Source organism: Poecile atricapillus, chromosome 6 (assembly GCF_030490865.1).
Source record: "Poecile atricapillus isolate bPoeAtr1 chromosome 6, bPoeAtr1.hap1, whole genome shotgun sequence".
Taxonomy (NCBI): Eukaryota; Metazoa; Chordata; class Aves; order Passeriformes; family Paridae; genus Poecile; species Poecile atricapillus.
Window position 1 is genome coordinate 34,705,766 of NC_081254.1, and position 25,317 is coordinate 34,731,082.

General features: G+C 41.3%; 1 protein-coding gene across 1 annotated transcript in view; it reads right to left on the minus strand.

Annotated features, from left to right (window-relative positions):
• The window catches only part of CPXM2 (carboxypeptidase X, M14 family member 2), a 67,234-nt gene that overhangs the window by 16,305 nt on the left and 25,612 nt on the right, over positions 1–25,317 (minus strand). Inside the window, exons 3-6 of the mRNA XM_058841950.1 lie at positions 23,312–23,451; positions 9,668–9,752; positions 9,220–9,370; positions 1,533–1,621 (exon numbers count right to left, since the gene is read on the minus strand). Coding sequence (XP_058697933.1) covers positions 1,533–1,621; positions 9,220–9,370; positions 9,668–9,752; positions 23,312–23,451 — 465 coding nt within the window. The remainder of the gene's footprint in view (positions 1–1,532; positions 1,622–9,219; positions 9,371–9,667; positions 9,753–23,311; positions 23,452–25,317) is intronic.

The window sequence follows — 25,317 nt, forward strand, 5'->3', positions numbered from 1 at the left end:
TTTTGGGCTGTAAAACAATCCTGCACACAAGATACATCGAGTGTTCCCATTGATTGGAAGAAGAATATTGAATGCTCTTTTACAAGGAGAAATCTGGAGCTGTAAATTTCATCTTCCTAAACAGAGAATTCTATTAAAATATCCCTCCCTCTCACAAATACTTGACTTTTTGCAATGTAATGTAATGCTTCCACAACAAGACCCAGAGAACCATCTCCTCCTCCTTCAGTGGTGATAATAAATCACTTCAAAAAAAACATTTTCTAAGATGTTTGGTGGTGAGGTAGCTATGAAAAGTGACAATAATGTATATTTTGGGGGTTGGGGAGGTTTTTTGTTGTTGTTGTTGTTGCTTGTTTGTTTGTTTTTAATAAAATATTGACTCTGGCAGTTATTATTCCATTTTGCACTGAAATTTTGAGAATAGTTTTGGGACTATAACACTTGTTGCAATGCAACCCACAATATTCTGCCCACCAGCAATTAAAATCCAATCAGCTCTAAAAAAGTTAACTATTTTTACACAGAAGAAAACAGAAATTGGGAGAGCACACAGTTCACAATTCTCAACCACAGTCACAGATTTTCTATTGGTATGAAGAGTGCAAGAACATTCTGGTTTAAAGCTGTGGGGTTGTTTTTTTTTTTTCCCCAAGATATTTCTAACCTGACCAACCTGTCTTTCTGCAATGACAACATAGAAACATTTTATTTTATTGTTCTTGACAGTAATTATGCCAATTGAGTTCCTACTCATCTAATCTTTGAGCTAAGAAATATAGGCCATGAAATCTCTACCAAAATAAACGTGTGACTCAGTACACAATTGCTCAATAAAACCCAGTGGTGATTCATGCAGTATAAATACACTGAAAATCCAGCACACAGCAAGTGATTCACACACATCAAGTCCAAACATATTATCTTTATATTTGAAGAGAAAGTGGGCAGAAATATTTCTTCAGGACAACCCACACTTGTGTCTGTGGTGATATGAAGCAAGATTAAAAACAATAACAAAGCCAAGAACAAGGCTGCCTGTTTGGAGCTGAAGGAACAAGATTAACAAGGCTGGTAGATTTAAAATTATACTAAATGAGGGGTTTTTTCTGCTGTTTCTGGTGAATTTTTGCTGATTTTCACCACTGTGAATATGGAATTGGATTCTAGGTTTATTCTGATTATCCAAACCCACTGAAATACATGAGAAAACTGATGGTTAAATCAGAGTCAATTCTAGAAGGACAAACCACAGTGTCATTCACCACTTAAATACACATGGAAGAAAAAGTGCAGCACATTATATGAAAATACTTCCTCTGTCACAAATTGTCACCTTTTTCAGGTTAGTTTATGTAAAAATCAAGACTTTGGGACTTTTATTGGACTGCTTCTTTTAATAGATTGAATCAGGGAAAATATTTTAAAAACATATTGAAGACAGAGTTGAATAATATTTTGAAGAGGTGGAATTAGGGCTGAAAAAGCCTTCACCCATCCACCCTCCATCACACAGCAGCCTCTTTGCCTACCTGCCTCATCTCCTTGTAGTTGTGATGCTTAAAGTCCAGATTATCAGTGGTTGTCATTTCATTTCTTCTGTGGTAATAATTGTTTGGGTCTGAGAAAAGAAATAAAAGAGTTTTCAGGTGCTTGGGAATTTCAAATGTAGAGGTGCTTTGGTACAATGCATGTAAGGAACATGGAAATCTGAATTCCACTGTCCTTCGTGTATTTAAAACAGGTTTTCAAAAGAAAAACTCAGAGAAACAACTGATTTTAAACATTTTTAATCACTGCACAAATCAATTCATGCAGATCAAACAAAAGCAAGGAGGCATCAGCTTTCCAGCCAGCTCCTCTGCACAAAACCCCAAAACTTCAACAGAAAAGCAGAAGGGCAGCCTTAGGCTGCAGAGGAGAGAAAAAGTCACTGGGAAATGATGAGTCAGATGCAAGATAAAAGAGTGGAAGAAAAATCAAATTAGAGGAAAAAGCCACAGTAAATGTTTTGTGTCCACTTGATTAATTTACTATTGCAAGGACTTTTAGTTTTCCTGATGAGTATTTTCCAAGTCTGTGCACTGCTTGCAAAATATGGAAAGGAATAACTGTGCACATTAAACATTCCTAATGATCTTCCAGAAGAGCTCCTGTGGAAGTCAGAGGAGTTTGTTACTTAAAAATGTACATATTCACTTATTTATGGATACTGTTTATAGTTTGTTCATTTTGAAGTATCAAAGGAGGATATGTGGTTGGGAAAGAATCTTTTGTCTCCTTGACATTCCAGGCTCCTCACCTGGAAAAAAAACCAACCAAAACAAACAGGCCAGGACTGTTCAAAAGGCTCAGCTTTGAACTTCCTGATAAATGAGCTCCAAGCCTAATCTATTATGATTTATTTTCAGAGACAAACAAGTCAATTTGGAAAACATCAGACACATTCCTTAACTTGCCACATCTGGGATGTCTGGAATTTTGAGTAATCATTTGTCAAGCCAGGGGTTGTCAGGCTTCTATGAAAAATTGTTTCCCTTCACACAAAATCATTTTCACCGGTTTAAAATTGTTGGGGGAAAAGCAAAATATGAAAAACTTTAAATATCATCCTGTCTTATTGCAACACCAAAAAAGACATTGTCTCTAGAGAAAAAAGAAATGGTTCTAAACAGCATCACCTGTCAGCTGTGACTTTTCTTGGGGGGAAAAAAGAACAATTCTGAGTAGGATAAATATGTAGTTACCATCCCACGGCAACAAATCCTTAATGAAGTTATCAAAAACCCAAAACACTGCAAAATACTTTATGACATTTTAAAGTTTCATATTTCTGGCATTAAAACCACTAAACATTCCCATAAAACTTTAAAATTTGGGGGGTCTTTTGCACTATTTAAGTTATTTATGAAATGAAACATGCATGTTCTATTAAGCTTCACAGTAACATGACCCATCCTTGTCTCCACTTCCATTTCCTAATCTACAGCAGAGATGCTGGAAGGTCAGTTGAAGGCTGCTCTACAAATATGACTGAAAAATGTCCAAAAAAAGCCTTGTTTCATCAAAACCCGTGTTTTGTAGAAATTACTCATTAATATACTGATGGACAAGAAATGAAAATCAGAAAAAAAAAAAAATTCTTAAAAGAGACAATGTGTTTAATGTCCCACAGAATATCTTTATAATTGAAAAAAACATCCCCACGTTGTTAAAATGTAAAAATAAACATCATAAAACTGCCAGGATGTTGGAGGTTTTCTGTATCACCACGAGCCAAAATATACAGCAACCGATTTTTTCCCCTGATACTTTAATCCCCTTCCTTTCAAAGCCTGGCTCTTTTTCCATACATCAAACACTAATATCATGGGAATGGCTGTGAATGCTGTAGAGTTGGTGGAAACTTAAAAAAAAAAATAAAAATTGTGCAGTGAGAATGATTGTATCTCTGGCCCTCCCTCAACAACAGAGCTCAATTTGACAGTTCCCTAGGGAATTAACACTCATACTCTGCCAGGCTCTGCTGTAGCCTGCTTGGATCACTGGATTTCTGCTGCAGCAGGAATACAGATTAGAACATTAAAAGCTAAAATGTAGAAAGGCAAACAAGACTTGTGCACAGCTGGATGGGTCCACTTGGGCAAAAATAATTTTTTTTTAAATAATACAGAAAATAAGAGACTGAGAAACTCAAACTATATAAGAGTTATAATGGAAATATATTGATTTAGTCACAGAAATTCTGGAGAAAGTCTCTCTTTCTTCCAAGGAGAAAAGATCCTGCAAAACTGTGGCACTCACATTTATACAGAGGGATTTATTAGCTTTTTCCTGCCACTAATCTGTCTTTATGTCACCAGCAGGGGCAATGAAGTTTGCTGGTAGAGGCACCTTGTTCCCTTCATGCTTCCATCCTTTGTAAAGGTGGATGAGTGATTAAAGCTGTTAAATCAGATTCACAGGGCCACAGAATGGTTTAAAAGAGACCTTAAAGATCATCCCATTCCATTCCATTCCATTCCATTCCATTCCATTCCATTCCATTCCATTCCATTCCATTCCATTCCATTCCATTCCATCCCATTCCATCCCATTCCATTCCATTCCATTCCATCCCATTCCATTCCATTCCATTCCATTCCATCCCATTCCATCCCATCCCATCCCATTCCATTCCATTCCATCCCATTCCATTCCATTCCATTCCATTCCATTCCATTCCATCCCATTCCATTCCATTCCATTCCATTCCATTCCATTCCATTCCATTCCATTCCATCCCATTTCATCCCATTCCATTCCATTCCATCCCATTCCATCCCATTCCACCCCAGCCATGGCAGGGACACCTTCCCCTGTCCCAGCTGCTCCAGCCCCAATGTCCAGCCTGGCCTTGGGCACTGCCAGGGATCCAGGGGCAGCCCCAGCAGCTCTGGGCACCTCTGCCAGGGCCTGCCCACCCTGCCAGGAACAATTCCTGCCCAATATCAAATCTAAATCAATCCTCATTCAGCTTAAAGCCATTCCCCCTTCTCCTCCCAGCTCCTTGTAAATTGTCTCTTTCCATTTTTCCCGTAGGCTCCCTTCAGGTCCTGGAAGACCACAGTGACATCACCCCAAGGCTTCTCCTCTCCAGGCTGGACAATCCCAGTTCTCCCAGCCTTTCCTCACAGCAGAGCTGCTCCATCCCTCTGACCATCTCTGAGGCCTCCTCTGGATTTTCTCCAACAGCTCCATGTCCTTCCTGTGCTGGGACACCCAAACTTCAACTGGGTCAATGCCCAATGACTCCACAGCGTGAGGGCTCTGAAAACTGCCCCTAGAAAGCACCAGAAAGGACCAATTGCTTGGTTGATTAAAAAAAAGGGCATTTTCACCAATTACAGCCCTACAGCCAGTGGAGCCCCAATGCTTCCAGCAGGTTTCAGCTTCTCAGATGTGGTGGTTCAAATGTAGGGCACAATGAAGGCAGTCCAAGGGATTTGGAGATAAAATTTTGATAAAAGGAATATTCTGGTCTAAATCTTTCAGACTGCCTTAAAAACCCCAAAGTGCCGTTTCTCAAATGACTGATTTTTTTTTTTTTTTAATTTCTGCGTAATTTAAGTGAATTTGACTTGTCTTCACTAAATTGAACATCTTACAGACAGCACATGTGTAATCTTGAAATAAATCCACTGGCAGCCACATCAGGTTATCCTATGTTTTTTTTCCACATGATCTATTTCATGGCAGCCTCTTGAGCATTGCTCATGAGCATTAACATCACACACGAAACCTGCAATGAAATAATATTTTTCAACTACAAACTGATCCTTTTCTCCTCTTATTCTCAGAAGTAGATGCTGGTTTTAGAACTGCTGCTTACATGACCATTTACAATGAAAGCTACTTGTAGAAAGTCACATTTTTATCAAGAAATGAACACAACTCTAGAATTGACCAGGTAGCCTGGCACTAAGAGAGAAGTAATAAAAATAAGACTGAAGCCACTGCAAAACACAGTGCTCCATTACAGAGCTGTTAAAGTTCATTTTTTATCTTGGGTTCAAAGTAATGGCATAATCATGGTACTAGTGGTAGTTTTCTATATAAGAACTATTAAAAATTAAATTTCATCACAAATTTATTCCATTAAAATAATTGCCTCTTGCCTTGAATACTCTACAATATAAATAAATGCATGAAGAACTCAACTAATTTTCTCTCTCCAATCTCTGGGTGCTTTGATCACATGCAATTCCATTTTGACCTTCCTTAGGTTTGAGAAAGAGAAAGCAAGGAAAGCACATCCATCCCTCTGAGGCAATTGCAAAATATTGTGTGTGTCACTCTCCCTGTGTGTAAATACCAGCATTTTTGGAAAGTGGAGAGGGAATTAAATGCTTGTGGATTTTGTCCTCTTTTTGCCCTCTTTTTTCAGACATTGCAGCATTGATTGTTGCTATAGGTAGGATTTTCTGGCATCTTTCCTCCATGGATAAATGTCTTTCTCTTGGTGAAACAGCAAATCCCTTCTGTTGCCCAAAGATAGCACTGACATAGTTGGACAACACAGCTATTTTTATTTTTTAATTTTTTTTTTCTTTTTCTTTTTTAGAGCTGCTCTTAACAGTCTAGAAAAGATTATTTGTCCAAACTAGCCTGAGATAGAAAAAAAAAAGTATGTTATGGATAAGATATATTAATTTCACTGATAAAAATTACAATTATGTTATACACTACTGCTTAGATAAGCAGCAACTTCTCTGTTCCTGTTGTCCAAATAGTGTTTATCACAATTTATCCAATTTTAGTGCATCCACCACATGCAGTGGGTTTTATGGACAGAGTCCTACCCACAGGAATGGGTTCTAGCTGCCTTAAACCATTTCCATCTCATTCTGACAGTGCTACAACCTCCCCTAGAATACCAATCTTATTCAGGCTTTTTTCTTTTTCTTTTATCCTTTCTCCTCATTCCTGTACTACCCTCCCTTGTGAGCCTGATTGATGGGAAGCTGATACAGAGCACAGACTGAATGCAAATGGTTTCATATATTCAGGGATTAATAAAGGCATAAACCCTAAAATTACAAGTCTAGAAGACATGAATAGAAATTTACAGTTATGAAAAATGGGATTCTTTCCTTCCACCCTCCTTCAGCTGTTGGGGCATTTCCCTATGCCCCAGGCTTTGGAAAGGCTAAAGTTGTGTGAGCTAACAGAGCTCTACCTCCTGATGCTGGTGAATTTAGGAAAATAGGGTTTTTTTATGGACAAAAATAAAAACCTGTCAGAAAAGAAGAAGAAAAGAAGAAAAGAAGAAGAAAAGAAGAGCCCTTGATCTCCAGTCCCACACTCAACACAGAGCGTTAGAGCAGCGCTGTCCAAGTTGCTGCTCCCACGGCCAAACCACCCGGATAGTTAACTTGGAATGAGCAAAATGACACCAAAAAAGGGTGAGGAATCCACTCAGAGGGAGCTGCAAAAGAATGTCCCATCCTACAGGAAGAAAACGTGCGTGGAGAGGCCTCTGGAACCTGAGGAACAGCTTTGTTCTGGGTGCCTCGCGTGCGATGAACGAAATGAGCAAGGAGAAAGAAATGCCAGCTCTTTCTGAGCTAAAAAGATGGGTCAGCACTTATCAAAACCTATTAGTTCTTCAGTCCAATTACATTTTGAATGAACACACCCCATTCCCATTGTGTTTCTCAATGAATGATTCTGGTATTTTCTTTCAGGAATATACTGAATCAGCCACTGCGGGCAATTAACTCAATAAATGACTACCAGGGGGATGCACTGATGCTGTTTCCATGTGAATCCAAGATCTGTGAAAAGCTGGAAGAGCACTCAGCAGGACAGTGCTGAAAGTGGAGATGTGTTCCCAGCTTCACCCACTGACACAGACCCGTGAAGTGAAGGGTAACAAACGCCAGCGCTGCCAAGCAGAATTTAGCCCTGAATGGGTGTAAAGCCAGTAAAAATCCAGGGTAAAAAACTCCTGCACTTAACAAAAATCACTTTTCCAAATACTGACATTTTTGCCTTTTCCTGTTTAGATGCAGTTTTAGGGGAGAGAAAGGGATCATGAGAATTTCCCTACAATTTGCCCTACCAAACAGTTCGGGTGTCATCTCTGTTATTCCCTGGAGAGCTCTGTGTGTCAGTAAAAAGTCATGGTGCTGGATAAAGGTTACTTTTCCTTCAGCCTCACCCCTGGTTTATAGAGAGCAGTTCCACACAGGAATTTGGGATAAATCACTGCTCTCTGAGAGTCCTTTCAAAAGCTGAGGGGCAATACTGTCTGTGGAATTGCCCATCACAATGGGAAACAAGCAACCCACAGAGGTGCAGTGTTCTAAACCCACAGCTAAAAGAAACCAGAATTCTCCTGAAAATGGGGAAATTCACATGCACAGGACACCTTTGGTCACTGCCATCAAGTCCAGGATGTATTTTTTACCCACTGGCAGCAGTTGTCTGTGTGATGCTAAATTTCAGTGTTTCATGATAGCACATCTAAATTTTATGACAATGCTTGCCCCACACTTCTCTTTGGCAGAGAATTATGCCTTCCATGCCCCAAACAGTTTTAGTTCTGCTTTTTCTTTTTTTTTTTTCTTCCCCTGAGTGTTTAAACATCTAAAGGACAAAAATCAAGCTATGTCTGCTTGGCATGTGAAGACTCTACATCACCAGAGAAACTGGAGGCAGCAAGTTCTGAACAGAGGCAGGAGCAGTAAAAGCAGTGATGAAAGGCTCTGGAAAGGCAGTTTTTTTCTGGCTCTAATATTAAAACACTACTCACAGACCTCTGCAAAAAAGAAAAAAAAAATCCCCATGGTGCCAGAATTTGAGATCAAAGAAAAAAAACAAAAAAAAAAAAACAAAAAAAACCCCAACCAAACAAACAAAAAAAAAAGCAGATGAGAGGTGTGGAATGAGTAGCAATTAATAAAATATTTGAGAAAACAGATTTTCAAAAATATTTACATACATGTACACACAGAAATGAAAATATAAATCCAGCACAAGACTATTCACAATGTGCCTGGCAGAATCATGGCTTTGGCAGAATTAACAGGACTGAATGGTTTTGGCTTTCTTTTTTTAAGTGGCCTTACATATCATAGGACAATTTCCCTGATTTACCAGGGATGATGCTGAATTTAATAACACTTGAAATATCCTAGAAATTCTTTACAGCCCAAACTCTCCTCCTTCCTCCTGACAAGCTAAGCACTAGTTCAGCAACAGGATTTGCCTACAAAATATTTCAGGGAAGTTGTGTGGCCTATATAATGAAAAAAAAACCCCAAAAACAAAACCAAAAAACATTAAAAATCAGGCTATATAATTGTTATTTCTTGCCTTAGAAGCTTGAGACATCTGCAAGTGCCTGTCCCATTACATAATCCTGTTGTCTTCATTGTACATGTGCACTTAGGAAGATTTATTGCACTGCATTTAAGCCCAAACAACAAAGAAAATCTTGTAAGATCATCCATGCAATCTTGTTTTATTAATAAAGGCACTTCCAGATTCTATGGGCTGCATATCAAAAGTTATCCTGGTGCTGGCTGTGGGCTTGGGCAGATATTTCTGCTTCTTTTTTGCATAGCCCTAACTAAAGATAAATACTACACCAAAAGCAAAGATATGCAAAGGAAACGAAATTTTTGAGTATTTCCACAGGCAGCCATGCCAACATTAACTAATAAAGGCTCTTACCTGGCAAGGGGCAGCCCAGGATTTCCAGCCTCATGCAGATGCTGCCCTCCTGGAACCAGGAGCGGGGGTTGATGCGGATGTAACGCGCCACCAGCGGCACCGGCAGCAGGTTCAGCACTGGGATCTCCTTCTCGCTGTTCCCCTCAAAAATCTGGGCAGCCAAACAGGGGGAAATGGCAACACCAGTGCTTCAGACTGTCTCGTGGTGGTTGGGGTAACAGAAGTGTAAAATCACCTGCCAGGCCCAGGCTGATGGTGGCACAGGCCAGAACTGCCCTTTGAGGATGGCGATCCCCCCATTCCCCCTGGACAATTCGGGGTCTGTACCTTGGGATTTGCTCTTGAAATCTATGGCACCACTGAGAGGTGCTGCCACTGACTGAACTGTGGCCAGACCCTGCGCTCCCACCTCTGCTCTTCCTCACAAAACATGTTTCACTCTACTCACCACATCTCCAGACTCGTTTCTGACAGCAGTCCACGCGTGGCTGTCATTGCTCACCAGCACTCTGTACGAGGTCACCCAGTTACTCCTTGAAAAAGAGAATAAGTTACTTTTCATAACTTAGAATGACTGCACATTATTTAATATAATCGAGCTTATAAGGCTGCTAGCAGTGGAAATCCCATTTGGCAAAGTCATGCCAATCTGGATTCAACAGACTATTCAAAAAGCCTAGCACACAGAAGCAAAATCCTGGTGAGACAGTGCTCTGGGATTCCAGGAGGTGAGAGACTTGCTGCTCTCCTCTCCTTTGATATGCAGAGTTTGGGATAAATGGCTTATCTAGAACAGATTTATGCAGTGTTCAAAGATCATCTTTTCAGCTGCAGAACATTTATTAGTTCTGCTCTTATTATCAGAGAGGATGGGAAAAAAGTAATAAATCCTCAAGGATGAAACATCTGTGAATTTCAACCAGCAAAATTTCCATTTCTTTCAATAGAAGAATAACTGGTGCCTGCAGTTATTCTTGTATTAGCAAGAGCTAGGGACAGAGAGACAATTGATCACAGGACTACTGCACTCCTACAATATCCTGATCCATCCCCAATAGGCTGATTTTTCTAATGTGATCTGATTTACAGCAAAACCCTCTTCCATCTAAAAAAGTCAAATACTTCAGTTACGCCTTGTCTGAAGGAAGAAGATGGGGAAATGTAAAATGCTGCTCCCCATATTCTGAATTAGAGCTGTGGGTGGAGAAGAAGAGGGGTGGAGAAGGCTGGAGGAGGCAATGCCCAACTCTCCTCTCACATTTGCTACTCAGAAAGAGCAGCAGTGACTTATTTTTTCCCCTAACACCTGGTTTCAGTAGGCAGGGACCTGGAGGAGAGCTGTGGCTTGGAGGAGCATTTGTACCTTTGAATATCTGAAGTCAGTCCAGGATGATTAAATTCTGTATTTATGTGTTCTTCCTCAGCACAGATTCTCAGCTAAGCCACAGTCCCACGGGAGTGAAACCAGCGTTAGGAAAGCTCTTGGCACAGGGGAGAAGAAAAGGGGCCTTTGGGGCAGGTGTTGGAGAAGCAGCAGAGCATAAAAATTGGAGATCAGGAATACCTGGAAGGACAGACACACCTAAGAACTTCCCCTTGTACTGCTCCTGTACAAATACAACTCTGATTTCTTTTGTTTTTTCTTGTAAAATCAACTAATAATAGCAAAATACCTATGAACACATCCAGCCACGCTGAAGCCACTGTGCCTGTGTTTAAAGGGAGAAATCAGCCTTTATGTGCTCACTAAAGAGAGTCAGGCTTCTAATGAAGACCAAAGAGGGAGAAGGATGGAACAGGAGTAAAACCACCAGCTTCAGTTCACCAAGCCTTGTACAAAACAGACAACTGAGGTTTTTACACATCTGAAAACAAAAAATGAAGTATTTAGTAGGATTTAGAAAATCACTTCTGGACATTCTATACTAATGCTCCCAAAAGTAAAAAAAAAAAAAAAAATGAGATTTTGAAAAAAAAAAACCACAAAAAAACCCAAAAAAACAAAAAAGCAACTGAACAAACCCAGCTCTGTTTTAGACACTAAACCAGTCCTTTGCAACTCTTTCACCAGCCTCCTTCAGTGAATAGATTTGGCCATTCATGTTAGATTAAACGGAAAAATCTTGACTATTGCCAAGCAGACAACTTTTTGTTATCGCAATGAAAAGAAGGGTACATCTATCACTTGTAATGCACACAACTTTAGTATTTGGTAAACAACTGTAACAAGTTAGCAGCACTCTGAAAATCCTAATTGTCTGCCTTTCAGAGGCAGGGCTCCTGGGGTAGGAGATTTACTGGAGAGCTGAGAAGTGCCGTGCTGGCGTCTCTAGAATTTGGCTGTAAAATGATAAATGACACACAACAAAATAAACAGTGACTTCAGCATGTTGGATAAGTTTCTCCTGACTCTTGCAAAGAACTTTCTTCTCTCAGCTTTTCTGTATTCTTAAGTTGAGGAAAGGCTGATTTACTTCTCTCAAATAAAGCAGCTGACAGAAAGGAAGGAGAGGGACTTGTGACAAGGACATAGAGTGCAAGGACAAGGGTGATGAAAGAAAGTAGGTTTGGATCAGATATTGGGAAGAAATTCTTGGTTGTGAAGGTGGGGAGGGCCTTTCACAGGGTGCCCAGGGAAGCTGTGGCTGCCCCTGGATCCCTGGAAGTGTCCAAGGCCAGGTTGGACAGGGTTTGGAGCAGCCTGGGACAGGGGAAGGTGTCTCTGCCATGGCTGGGGTGGAATGGGATGAGCTTTAAGGTCCCTTCCAGCCCAAACCATTCTATCAAATGGCCAACAGCAAAACTCTAGAAAGAGGAAAACAGCTTTTTCTGAATTACTAGCAAAGACAAGCTTGAGAGCAAAACTCCTGGGTTTGAAGGAGGGTGCTGGTGGCAGAGTACATACTCAGTGCACGTAAAACTATACTGCACTTTTTGTTGGGTTTTTCTTTATTTCCTTGCTCATTTTGCTGGATGGGCTTTGCATAAATGGTTTTTTTACTGTTCTTAGCCATTTCTCAAAATCAGGTTTAGTGACCAAAAGAGGCAAATGCCACAAACCAAATAACATCATTGCTTCTGAAGTATTGCAGAACTTTTTTCACTTCAACTGCACAGATCAGATTAGGGGGGCAAACACAACACATCCATTTTCATTGCTCAACATCTGCAGAAGAAATTCAAACAGAGGCCTAAAGTCACATAAAGCCACGACAGTCGTGGACAGACTCTGTAACAGACTTCTGTAAGAAAATCACGGCACAAATAGGAAGTTTTAAAAGAACAATCTCGCTTTACTGGCATGAGAAAATGGTGCTGTCACAGCAACATTTCTAAGCTGGGACTTTTTTTAAAAATATTTTGATTTTCTCACTCCCTGCCATTACAAGAGTTCCAGCTTCTTCCAAAGGAAAACACATCCAAGTAGTCCTGCACATTTTCCATCTTGAGTGGCTATGGAGTAATGTGCTATGGAGAGGCAGAATGCACTTAAAATCCTAATGCACTGAATCCAGTCTTGGACACTGGCAGGATAGAAGGACCTCAGAGGGTCATGGATGAGGTAAATCAGTAAATCAGTGCAATGTATGAAGGTACACACCATACACCATTAATTGTGTTTGCCTGCAAGGAAGAGGAAGAATAAAAACATCACAGGGGATCAGATCCTTCTGCCGCTGGCACTACATGCAAAGCTGCCTCCAGGGGCTTAAATCCTTCCTCCTTTTTCCCCCAATGGCATAATAAAAACAGCTTCTGATCATACCAAGAAGGCTCCTGTAAATTCAGACTCCCCTGAGAAATGGCACCTTCTCCTAAAAGCCACATCCCCCATGCTGGGGAAGGGGAACTCTGCGTGTTCTTGTGGTCAGAGCATCTGGAAAAAAACTGGCACAGCCTAATGCTCAGGGCTTTGACTGAGTATCTGAATCCCAGACACTTCTACAGCTCCAGACCAGCACAAGAACACCCAGCTCACGAAATCTTCCCGAGAGCTGCAGCTTTCCCAGCCCTGTGTGGTACGGGAGGGCTGCTAACCCCAGGAAGCAGCTGGATGTGTTGCACATGCTCCAGCCTGTTTGCAGCACTTCCCAGGATCTGGGTGTTCCATAAACACCTGGTTTATTCATGTAGGCACAGAAATCTAAAGGTTTTTTTGTGGCAATCCATCAGAGGAACACAGCAACTGGAGCAAAGCCCTGTGCTAGGAGAAGTATTGGGGAAATTTGTCTGTGTGATTACCTGGTGACACCAAGATCCATCTCCTCGGGTTTGGGATTTGCAGACAGGGATTTCTGTCACATCCAGTCTTTTCAGGGCCCATCACCACTGAACAATAAAGCTGTCTAAGGAAGGCTGAAAGAAAGCTGTAATGTTTTCCAAGACTCAGAATGTCCCTGCTGCTGTTTCAGAGAAGCTCTTTGGGTTTCACCCTATAAAATCTCCCAGTGCAATCTTACCATTGCACCCCTAAGAGAAAAATACAGATATTTGTTGGGTTTAAAGAGCTGAGGAGACAGAATTCTGGAGAAGTCCTAGGCCAGCACTGAAAAAAGAGTGCATTAATTATTGAGCTCTTTCTTGGCAGAAGGCAAGGCAATACAGAAGCCACTGCGTGACAACCCACCAGGGTTTGGGGTTACCCCCAGTTCATCACCCTCTGCCACCAAGTGCCACTTCTGCCTCACAAATTTCCTCCATGCTGGAAAAAGATCACGAGGTACAGATTGGAAAGGGATCCTTTGGATTCAGGTGCATCCCTTTTAAATAATCCCTTTCAAAATTTATGGCAGCCTTATCTCCTCAGAAGCAGCCTATCTGAAAAATCTCAGTTCTCACTGACAATATTAGGCAATTCCTTCCAGAGACAGTAAATCCAAAAATCAAAATATGACTCAAATTCACTTAATGTGATGCATTTTTGAATTATTACTAGTTATTTGATTTGTATCTGTAATGCACTGGCCTTAGACAAAGCTGATTTGAACACCTTCAATTCCAAATTCAGTTTCTTGTGATGCATGGAAATGTCCTGCTTTTCCATTTTCATCCAAAAAGAAAAGCTGAGGGATTAAATAACTTGCCCAGGGACAGAGAGAATAAACCTGAATCAAAGCAGAGAATTAGAAGCAGATCTCCTACAGCTTTGGCAGGTTCCTGTCCCAATAATCAGCTTTTCCTTATCTAACCACGGCATCAGGCTACTGAGCACAGGCAAAAAGAGCATGGGCAGCACCAGAGCAACAAAACATCTTCCAGCTGTGCCTTCCCTGGTACAATCTCCTGACTTTCTGTGTGTTGGACCCGAGGCTGAGCCCCAGCTCAGGAGGGCACACAATGAGTGCTGAATGGGAAGCAGTGGAGGGGTGCCAGGCTTTTTTCCTGCCCAGGCTCCAGCAGGCAGAAGATCAGCTGAGAATTGGGACTGTTTGGGTTTATTCTGTTTGAGCAGCATCTGCTGCATGGAATTTTTTAAGGCCAAGCTTCTCAACCATGGAAAGCTGAACTGGCAACAAGTGAAATAAATCTAACTCTTTGATCCTCATCTCTGAGGACGATTTTCCACGTTGTGGCATTTTCCACCCACACTTTCCACACGGGATTTGAGGTAAACAAGTGATTTGAGGTGCTGGTGAGCAGAAGCTCAAGCCCAGAGATGGTCCAGAAGGAAGATTGAAGGGATGGAGAACCTCCTGTCTGGAAAGGAGAAAACTGGGGCTTCTCAGCCTGGAGAAGGCTCTGGACTGAACCTTAGAGCAACTTCCAGGGCCTGAAGGGGCTCCAAGAGAGCTGGAGAGGGACTGGGGACAAGGGATGGAGGGACAGGACACAGGGAATGGGTCCCAGTGCCAGAGGGAAGGAATGGATGGGATATTGGGAAGGAATTGTTCCCTGGGAGGGTGGCACAGATTTCCCAGAGCAGCTGGGGCTGTCCCAGGATCCCTGGAAGTGCCCAAGGCCAGGCTGGACATTGGGGCTGGGAGCAGCTGGGACAGGGGAAGGTGCCTATGGCAGGGGGATTGGAACAGGGTGACTTTTAATGTCCCTTCTAACCCAAACTATTCCATGATTCTCTGACATTCTTGGAATGAGAGCAGCAAACACCAGCAGAGCTCCCATGAACATCATCTACAATGGACCTGGCTCCAACTGAGCATTTCATTCTTCTGCTGTCAGGCTAACCTGATTTATCTGCAATACAAACCCCTAAAATTAATATAAAATAGAACCAGTCAGGCAAATAAATGTGTACCCAGCAATAACAAATAAATTGACATGCCAAAATACTTGATATAGCAAAATATCTATACCAGAAAAATGCTGGACAAGCCTTATACTAAATTTTACTCATGCAACAGAATCAGCATGCTGTCAGTTAAATGGCTTTCTACTTGAAAAATTAATTTGTACTCTCATGCAATTAAATGTAAAACCATTAATATTAATATTCTATAATAATATTTATCCTGATAAAATTTTAAATCACCCACTGCCAAACAGCTTCCAAATAAGCCAAGGCAAAAAAATGCCCAGACTAACCACAGGTAGCCCAGCAAGTTTTGTAAAATAATTAAAATAAATATGATTTAGGAGATGAAGATTGACTAGCCAGCAAGGGTACTTTTTTTAATAATTGAAATATTCAAATGCTTAATTTTTAAAATTGCTCCTAGCTGACTGAAATGAATGTAGTGCTGTGAAATCCATCTCTTTGGAGGCCCTATGAAGAAAAGCTCAGAGCCAGAATTTCACTTGCTTGAGCTGAATTCAGCACAGATTTTTCAAAGCTTTACTCAATAAACAGGAGTTGGGGTTACAAAAACCTTTCCAACCCAATGCCTACAACTTACAGCCACGGTTTTACAAGAGTTTTATGACTTTCTAGAAAATCTGGTGCCAGCTGCAGATGTTTCTTTTTGCTGTTGGATATTCAGCCAGCAATGCCAGGGTCAGAGACATCCTCTGCCCCAAACATTTTGGCCTTCACACCCCTCATTTTGGGCCACTCTTTGCAACAAGATCTGCATAAGTTTAAAATTCTCTCTGCACCAGATCCTCTGTATCTGCTGAACACAACCAAGCTGTGATGCCTTTTCTTCTGAACCTCTTCTCGTGGCAATCTTAATTTTCCATTCCTTTTTGTACCTACCTCACCTTTGTAAATCAGTCGTGTGTTTGAGGAGAAAAATCCAGACTTTACAGGCAGCACCTCTCTTTGTGAATGCTAAAATACAGGAAAATGAAAAGCCCTGAGAGCAAGCAGCAAACAAACACTGCCACTCGTGCCCACAGCTGAGAGAATGTTTATAATATGAAGGGTCTCACTGCTCCCAAGCCCACAGAGAGGTGGCCAAAGGAAAGGACACTGGTTTGGGACAGGCACAAGTGGAGGGAGAAGGATCCTGATGACCCCAACATGACCCCCATCCAACCATTCTCATTGCAAAAAATCATTGTGCATGGGCCAAACACACAAACCCAAGCTGTGATGAATAAGTGTGAGTAATCTGCTGCAGCAGCTGCTGAAATCCATTGGAAGTCGCCTTTTCCTGAAGGATTTGGCTCATTTGATTTCAAGTCCCTTCCGTGGAGGTTAAAAAGTTTTTCTTCCTCTTTTGAGCATCCCCAGTGAGCCCCACTGTGCAGGGCAGGTTGTGTCCTCCCCTCAGCACCCTCTGAGAGTGCAGAGTGAGCAGAGGAGCTGTCCCTGGGGGTGGCAGTGACCTGCTCCTTCCAGTGAGTCACAAAGGCTTGGGCAGAGGAGCCTGAGACAAACCAGACCCACAGCAGAGCAGCATCAGCGCTGACACTGCTGTCAAACAAACTTGTGACAGCATCAATCTGTCCCTGGGAGAGCTGTCAGCACCCCACCCACACAGGAACACCAGAGCTGGTCACTGAGGCACATCCCCAGAGCCAAGGGGAGCTGGGGACTGCTCATGGGGTCACCAAGACTGTGACAAAATCCTGGGCAGGGGACAAGAACCGAGCTGGAAAATCAGCAGGGCACAGGGACTGAAATTAAACATACAGATGGAGAGCCCTGGAGGTGCAGCTGCCAAAGGCTGGCTCAGGAAAGCCCATCAGAAGGATTCACCAAGCCACAGTCAAGAGAAAATAGAACTTATTAGGTAAACTCATCATTAACATTAGTATTATGTGTAACTGCTGACATTTATATCTCAAGGGAGCTTTTCCTGCTATGACTTCAGGTTGTTTTATATCTCCCATACACTTGATGTGATTTCTATGGATTTGAAACAATTCACTCCATGAAGCTGACTTTGGAAAAGCAGTCCTGTCACCCAGTCAGGGCAAATAAGAGTTTAAAGCACCAGAATTACTCGAGTCTGCACACAGCAGCTGCTTGTTTCGTTACATGATTTGGATAAAACATGGAGACATATCCACTGAACTTGTTGAAGTTTCACCAGGGTGTGTTTTCACAGCCTCTGTGAGAGGACAGGAGAAACTGCTCTGAAAGTCAGTGCCAACTTTGCTGTACTTGTGAGCTGGACAAGGTTTACTCTTCTCTGCTCCCACAAGCAGCATTGCACTGTTGAATTTTGACCCTTCATCTGCACAGTGCAAAATTCTGTTTTCTCAGATTGTAGTAACAGCTCAAAATACCTGTGAATCTCCACTCCACTTTCTGGAATGCTAGCACAGTGTCACTGGAAGGATTATCACTGCTCTTTCTTCTGTTATTGTTGGAATACTGAAGATGCTGATGTGATTATCTCTTCAGGAAGGCAGTGGTACTGCTGACACCATGACCTCAGTACCAGGAACAGCTGAAAAGACCCTGGCAGGGTTGGACTTGATGATAGAGGCATTTTCCAACCTTAATGATCCTGTGACTCTGATTTTTACTGCCTTGCAAACAAGGAAATTACCCCCTTGCCATAGAGACTGCCTGAAAAACAAAGCTGAGCTTCTGAGAAACTGCCAGGGAGTGCAGCACTAAATGTGGGGCAACGCATTCATTTTGTGACTAAAGAGCAGAATGCTGTACCACTGAAATTAGAAGCAAGCAAGCAAATTGCACTGACCTAAATTTATCCTCAGCTGTATCTCTGGAAGGCACCCAGCTTGTTCCAGACCCACAGTTCCCTCAGGACAGTTTGTCAGAGGGGATGCTGGGGCATCATCAAGAGCTACACCACACACAGGGAGCGCTGAGGCTGAGGGTGTACTACTAAAAAAAATTGAAAAATCATTTAATCATTTCCCCATTCAATCACAAGAATCTTCTCTGTAGCAAAAGCATCATCAGACACAAAATCCAATCTGCTGGATGTTTATTATTTGCTATCCCTACAGAGCAGCACAGGGAAATGAAACAAGTGACACAACAGGGAGGGTACAATGGTGTCTACACCAAGTTCCAGTTAAAATGTTCCTTCAGCACTAATGAAAATTAGTGACCAGCTTAAAAGGGTGGCAGTTTAGAACCAGGCAACACATGAAAGTCATTCCTTCCAGCCAGCAACACCATTGATTTGGTGTCTCCTCAAACCTTTTAAGAGCTATTGCAATTTTGGAATACATGGAAAAAACCTATAGTCAAATCAGACTTGAAAAATTAAGATGCTACCCCTACATTTCTTTTTTTCCTAAAGACAAATATCTTGCATAAAAGTAAAAATACTTCAATATTTTCATGAAGCTGAAATGTCTTAAAGGGAACATGCTTGAAAGTAAGTCTATTTTGATTTTTCTCTAAAAATTTCATAATTTTCTTGTGGAATCCAAACATTCTGCACAGATCATTTCATCTCTGTTTCTTCTTATCGCTGTCATTTTGTCGTTCCACAGCATGCAGTGACAGTTCACGATTTACCGTGACTGAAAGGTTAATTTTTAGAAAATACATTTCACTCACTGCAACATTACATCCTGTCCTGAAAACCAAAACATCCTCTGCACTCACACAGCCTGAAGCTTTATTTTACTGTCAGCACACACTGACTCTGTTTTGACGTGAGGGTTTTCTCTTGATACAGAAGCTGATGCTGAATTATCAGAAGAGAGTTTGGTTTGTGGGAAACAAGTTTACTCTGTTTTTCAAATTCCTGCCAAACTGTTAAGAGTGATTAATATTTTCTTTCCCTCTGTCAAGAGAGTGCATATTTTAATCTATCACATCATTGCCTTAAATCCATGGCACAATTCCACAGTGATGCTTCCAGTGTACCCCTCCACAGCCCTGAGCAGTTGTTTGAAGATTCCTACAGTTGATTAAAGTTCCTAAAACTGGAAGATGTATTGGCAGCAATATGAAGAATTACATATATAATTTCTCCCCCAAACCAGCAGATATTCTGCTCATTTTCAAGGAACTGGATTTTATTCCTATTAACCAGCACTTGTGGCACTCCTGATTTTTGGATCTCTTCAGTGTAAAAATCAAAAAAGAAGTCCTGGTTCTCACAGCTGGGCTCCACTTTTTCTGTGAAATTCATCATCTGCAGAACTTCTGGATGATCTAAGCAGATCTGCCCATTAATGGTGGCAAAAGAACACTTTTCCATGATTTCAGGTTTCCCAGGAATGACTGAGGTGCTTGAGCAGCAACAGCCCTCAGCCCATGTGCTTGCTTTGACTGATAACAGGAAGGACTCCTCAAATCCTGGATTTTTTGTTCAAAGACTGTTTTTGCTTGTTGCAGACTTAAAAAAGGAGAGGAGAAAGGTTTGATTCCCTGTGACCATCACAGAATTCACAGCTGAGCAAAAGAAATGACTCAGAAGTGCTTTTCCTTAAAAAGGAAATGACTGAACAATCTGAGTATTCCTTCCAAACCAGGCTCAGTTTCCTTCTCTCCCATCAGGTCATTTGTGTTTTCAAGAACTCAGCCTTTTCCTCCTCAGGGCTCTCCTGTCTCAAGCCTGGCATGGACAGAAGGAGCCACAATCCACCAGGGACAGACAGGGAACAGCAGGAGAGGAAGGACTGAGGAGGAGCAGCTCCTGTCAGAGCTCAGGACATGGGAACCTCAAGCATTTCTGTGCTTTTGGCACGGTGTGAAGTGTAACCTTCAGTTCATCATTGCATAGGAAGCACAAAGGAAGCCCCACGAGCGAAGCTGCACGTGAGCAGATCGTGTCTGACTGGAGTGGTCGTGAACAAATCCAGGCTCCAGGTGCCAGAGCTGCTCCAAAGGAGGAAAAGGATGAGTGCAGCACCAGGGAAGGAGCTCTGGCTGCATCATCACACACAGGAGAGCAAAGGCTGCTGTGAACTCCAGTGTGGCAGCCTTGCAGTGAAGGGCAAAGATGTTTGATAGAGGATTCAGCAGGGTGTCCTTGCCTGCCCTCCCTTGGCATTTTAAACATCCTCATTAAGTCAGCAGCAGGAAACTGCAGGGACCAGGACAGGTACAAACCTGATCTGGGCAGATCTTCCAGTGGAGTACATTTTATTGTCATTTTGTTCAAGATTCTCGTTCAATACAAAGAGTTGGTTCACTGGTTCTTTATCCCAGTATCATGGGATCACAGAATGCCTTGGATTGAAAGGGACCTTAAAGATCATCCCATTCCACCCCAGCCATGGCAGGGACACCTTCCCCTGTCCCAGGTGCTCCAAGCCCTGTCCCAGCCCAGCTTTGGGCACTGCCAGGGATCCAGGGGCAGCCACAGCTGCTCTGAGCACCTGTGCCAGGGCCTCCTCACCCTCACAGAGAACAATTATTTAATATCTAATATAAGCCTGCCCTCCTTCACTGCCTTGATTTTTGATTTTTCAAATATAGAGCTGGGAAAGTCTCCAAGGCTTTGGACTAAATAAAAATCTTACCTCGGCTCCCCTGCTTGGCAGGCTTTCACTTCTAATACAGCACAGATCACAGAGGTGGATTTTTTTGGCTCTCATACCTACAATAAGATTATTCTCCAACATATGTTTCCATCAGTCATGAAAGCACTCTCTTCTTGTCACACAGCCTCATAAAGCTGGGAAGGCACCTCAGGTAACAGAAGGGCATCTTTTGGTGCAAACTTTCACAGCACAAACAATCCTCTGCTACCCTCACAGCCAAAGCTGCTGAGCCTCCTTTGCTTCCTGGGCAAAACAGGCACAAAGGAACCTGCCCACCCCAACACCAGTCCTGCCCCACTCTTCCCTGTCCCTTACTGGGACTGTTTCTCCCCTGCTCCTTCCATGGGCTCGGCCCTACAGGATGTGTTTAACCTGCCCCACAGTGCAGCTGCTCCTCTTGAAACCATCTTGGCAGAAATGTGCCTGTTTTCCCTCAAATCTGAGCAGCAATCCAGGAGGAGGCTGGACCTGCTCTGCCAGCACCAATCCTGCTCTTCCTGAGGACCCTCAGGGTTCTGGCCACCCATTTTTTATGGGGAGAGAGGGAAAAACCAAAACTTTTCACCCAGGGTGGGGGAGCTGGAACTCAATGATCTTTAAGGTCCACTCCAACCCAAACTGTTCTGTGATTCTGTGTTTCTATGGCTCAAAAAAAAAACCCCAAAAACCCCAAGATGACTGTGATTACCAGCTATAAATAGAGTGTCAAGATGTGCTGTAAACTCCTAACAGAGCTGAACTAAAAATAGAAGCATGACAGGATGAAGCAGTGCAGCTCTGGCCTTGAGAGGAACAGCAGTGTCAAGAGGATGAATAAAGGAAAGAGTTAGGTTTTGCCACAGTAATTACCTACCTACCACAGAACAATGTGGGATAAAAATAGAAACCTTATTTCCAAATAAGCACCTGCTCCCACAACCACGCTAAAAGAAATTAAACAAAAAAAAAAACAAAATAAAACCACAGAAAACTGAACTGTTGAAAGAAAAATATTCTTTTTCTAAGATACAGTGGCATTTTTTCTGGTTTGCCTTCAATTACACATCACATTCATTTTCTAAGGGGGAGTTCTGACCAGAATGGATCTGTCAGAGGGGTTGTGCATCTCCTGCATACTTGTGCATACAGGTGGAATTATCTGTTCACATAAAAGCTCTGAGACTCAATGACAAATTAAAAGGCCAAACAAACACGTAAAGAGCAGGAAAAAAACCCCAAATCCTCACCTCCAATTCCTGTTCCTGCCATCTGATTGCTGCATCCCTCATATACACTCCCAACAGTCACAGAGGAGTAAATGCAGACAAATCTGGGCAAAACACTTATTTCTCAGTGCCATGAGCACATTCTCTGGCACAAGCAGTGGCCAGAAAGCTCAAAAAGAGTAAAATAGTATATATATACACATATATATAAAAATAATTTTATATTTTTATATAATAGATAATATATAATATCACTATGTTAAATTATAATAATAATAATATTATATAATATATAATATTATTATATTATATTATATTATATTATATTATATTATATTATATTATATTATATTATATTATATTATATTATATTATATTATATTATATTATATTATATTATATTATATTACATTACATTATATTATATTATATTATATTATATTATATTATATTATATTATATTATATTAATTTATAATAATATATATGTATATAAAATAATATACATTTGCATAATTATATTAAGATATGTAATTAAATCGTTTTTTAAAAATAAAATTAATTACTAATATACATAAATGTATAAATAGTATATATGTATATAATATCTATGTAAATAAATAAATAAATAAAGTTTGTGTTATCTGCTCACATAAAAATCAGGTTATTTTGGAATTCCAATTTGTGATTACCTAGGGATTAAAACATTTCAATGAGGCATGGTTATTCTAAACTAAATTAAAAAGGTCCCTGAAACTATAACCTAAGCTGATCTACTTAAATATTGGGAAAAGAATGAGAGAGTTTAACACAAATATGAAAAGGTGAGGATAAAGGCCCAGATGTAGATCACAACTACAGATGTTTGTTACCCTTAAACTTCTATTTTATGCCATATAGAATGACTTTGCCTTTTACTGTTTCCCCATTCAATTACTTGATGTCTCACAGCATTTCCAATATTGCTGGGTTTTTTTTTCCCTTGAAGAACTAAAGCACATCAGGACATGAATTCCTTGGTCTGAAAGCTCAGAATCCCATGGAGAAAATCCAGTGTGTACTTACGACCAGAGGGAGTTTCTTCCCTGTGTGATGACTCCAGTGAATTTTGTCAGCCTTCGAGCATCTACTTCAATCCACTGGTAGGGGTCATTTCTTCCTGCACACCAAGCACCATCATAAAAATCATTTTCGTTAACACCTGCCTGAAAAGAAGGCAAAGCTGACCATAAATCAGAGCTAAGAAAACTGAAGGTCTTTCATGGGAAAAAGAAAGGAACACATCATTCATCCCCCTCACTCCTCTGGCACTATAAAACCCTTGAGGCCCTCACCAAAATATTTCCTTACTCAAGGTGGGGCAGGAGATTCTGGGAAGTCCTTTTGAAAACAAAGAATGTTTACATTTAAATTTAAATCAGAAAAGGGAAACAGAGCTTCAGTCTGTTCTTGTGGCCTGACAGAGCCAGATCAAGAGCCACAGCCTTTATCCAGAACAAATTATCCACAGGGTCTACAGGGTTTGGAAAGTCCTAAAAAGCCAGCTCCAGCCCATGTAAACTATGGTCAGTGATTAGAAAATCTCATTTTCCCTGGAAGCAGCAAAGCAGAGTGCAGGGCATAAGGAAACATTAACACTACTTCTCACCAGAACCAAAACTATTGGTTTTTATAGTAAGGGTAAAAATTAAGGTTAAAAATTAAAGGTTAAAAATTCAGGAATGTCTGGCTGCTCCCCAACTTGAGCACCAACCTGTGTCCCAGATTCTGCTGGGAAACCCACCACAAACAGCCTTCCCAGCATTTTCAAAGAAATAGCTGAAGGTATTTTGGGTAAGCTGTTTTCCAAATTAATCTGAACTAGGATTTAATGAAACATGGCATCTGAAGCCTTCAGAGATGTATTTTCCTTCTAAAGCCCAGGAAATGTTTGGCACCAGGCTGGATAATGCCACAGAGAGCACAGAAGCTTTGCCATGCACTCCTCTGAGGCTACGTGTAATTTTTGTGGTATTTCATCTGTGGTTTCTGTTGATTCATCATTGCCATCCATGCAATTCCAAGAATGGATATCATTCAATATTTCCCAAATGAAAGTGAAGAGGTTTACAGACTTTTTCTGCCCAAATGGGAGGCTCTAACTCAGAGAGGATGCAGTGGTTTAATCCCTTTTCCCAGTGTGGCTCTGATGGCATCTGAAGGAAGTGCTGCAAAACACAAGACACTGACTCAACTCCTAAAACTTCTCATTTTCTCAGGAATCCATCAGGTCTGAGATAAGGTAGCTTAAAAATTATTTCTTTCCCTACATCTACCAAAATTAAATTAAGCCCCTACTTCTGTGCATTAGCTCTGATATTTTAAGAAGAAAAAATCCCCAGAGGAAAAAGCTTGTTAACAATGGGGGATAAATTCTTCAAGGAGAGCAGAACAATGGGAAAACAGGGGAATACAAACACGGCCACTGGCCTGAGTTATAACCCTTCACAAGGAAGGGTTTCAATGCATTTTAAAATAAGATGGAATTTGAAGTAGCCTCAGGCTTTAAACCCTTGCCAGGAAGTGTTAAAATCTACAGAACACCTTGAAGCAGCATCCTGCTAATCCCCTTCATGCTGGGGAAATTCCACCAGTTCCAGAGTCCCCCATCTCCCAGTCCCTGGTCCTTAATGAGCTGAGGATATTTCCTGTTAGTGATGCTCACTGGGGGACACACCTCTCCTCCATGCTGCCATGAGAAGTGGAAGACAGAAGAAAAAAGTGGGAAAAAAAAGTGCTTATTAAAATAAAAAAAAACCCTAAATTACGTTTCTTGAGCATCCATGGTTTCAACTGGGTTTAAATAATGCTAAGCTTAAATTATATATCAAATATGGGGAGTCTGAGTTATCCACAGCTTAAAATATTTTGGGCATTAAATAGGTACAAAGATATCATTAAAAAAAACCAAAAAGACACCCCAAAAACCTCCATGCTGCCACTTCTCCCTGCTCTCTTATTTTCTGATATCAGCTTCTCTGAAGCTGAAGAAAAAGGGTTTTACTAAATAAAAAGAAGCAGGTGTCTATGTC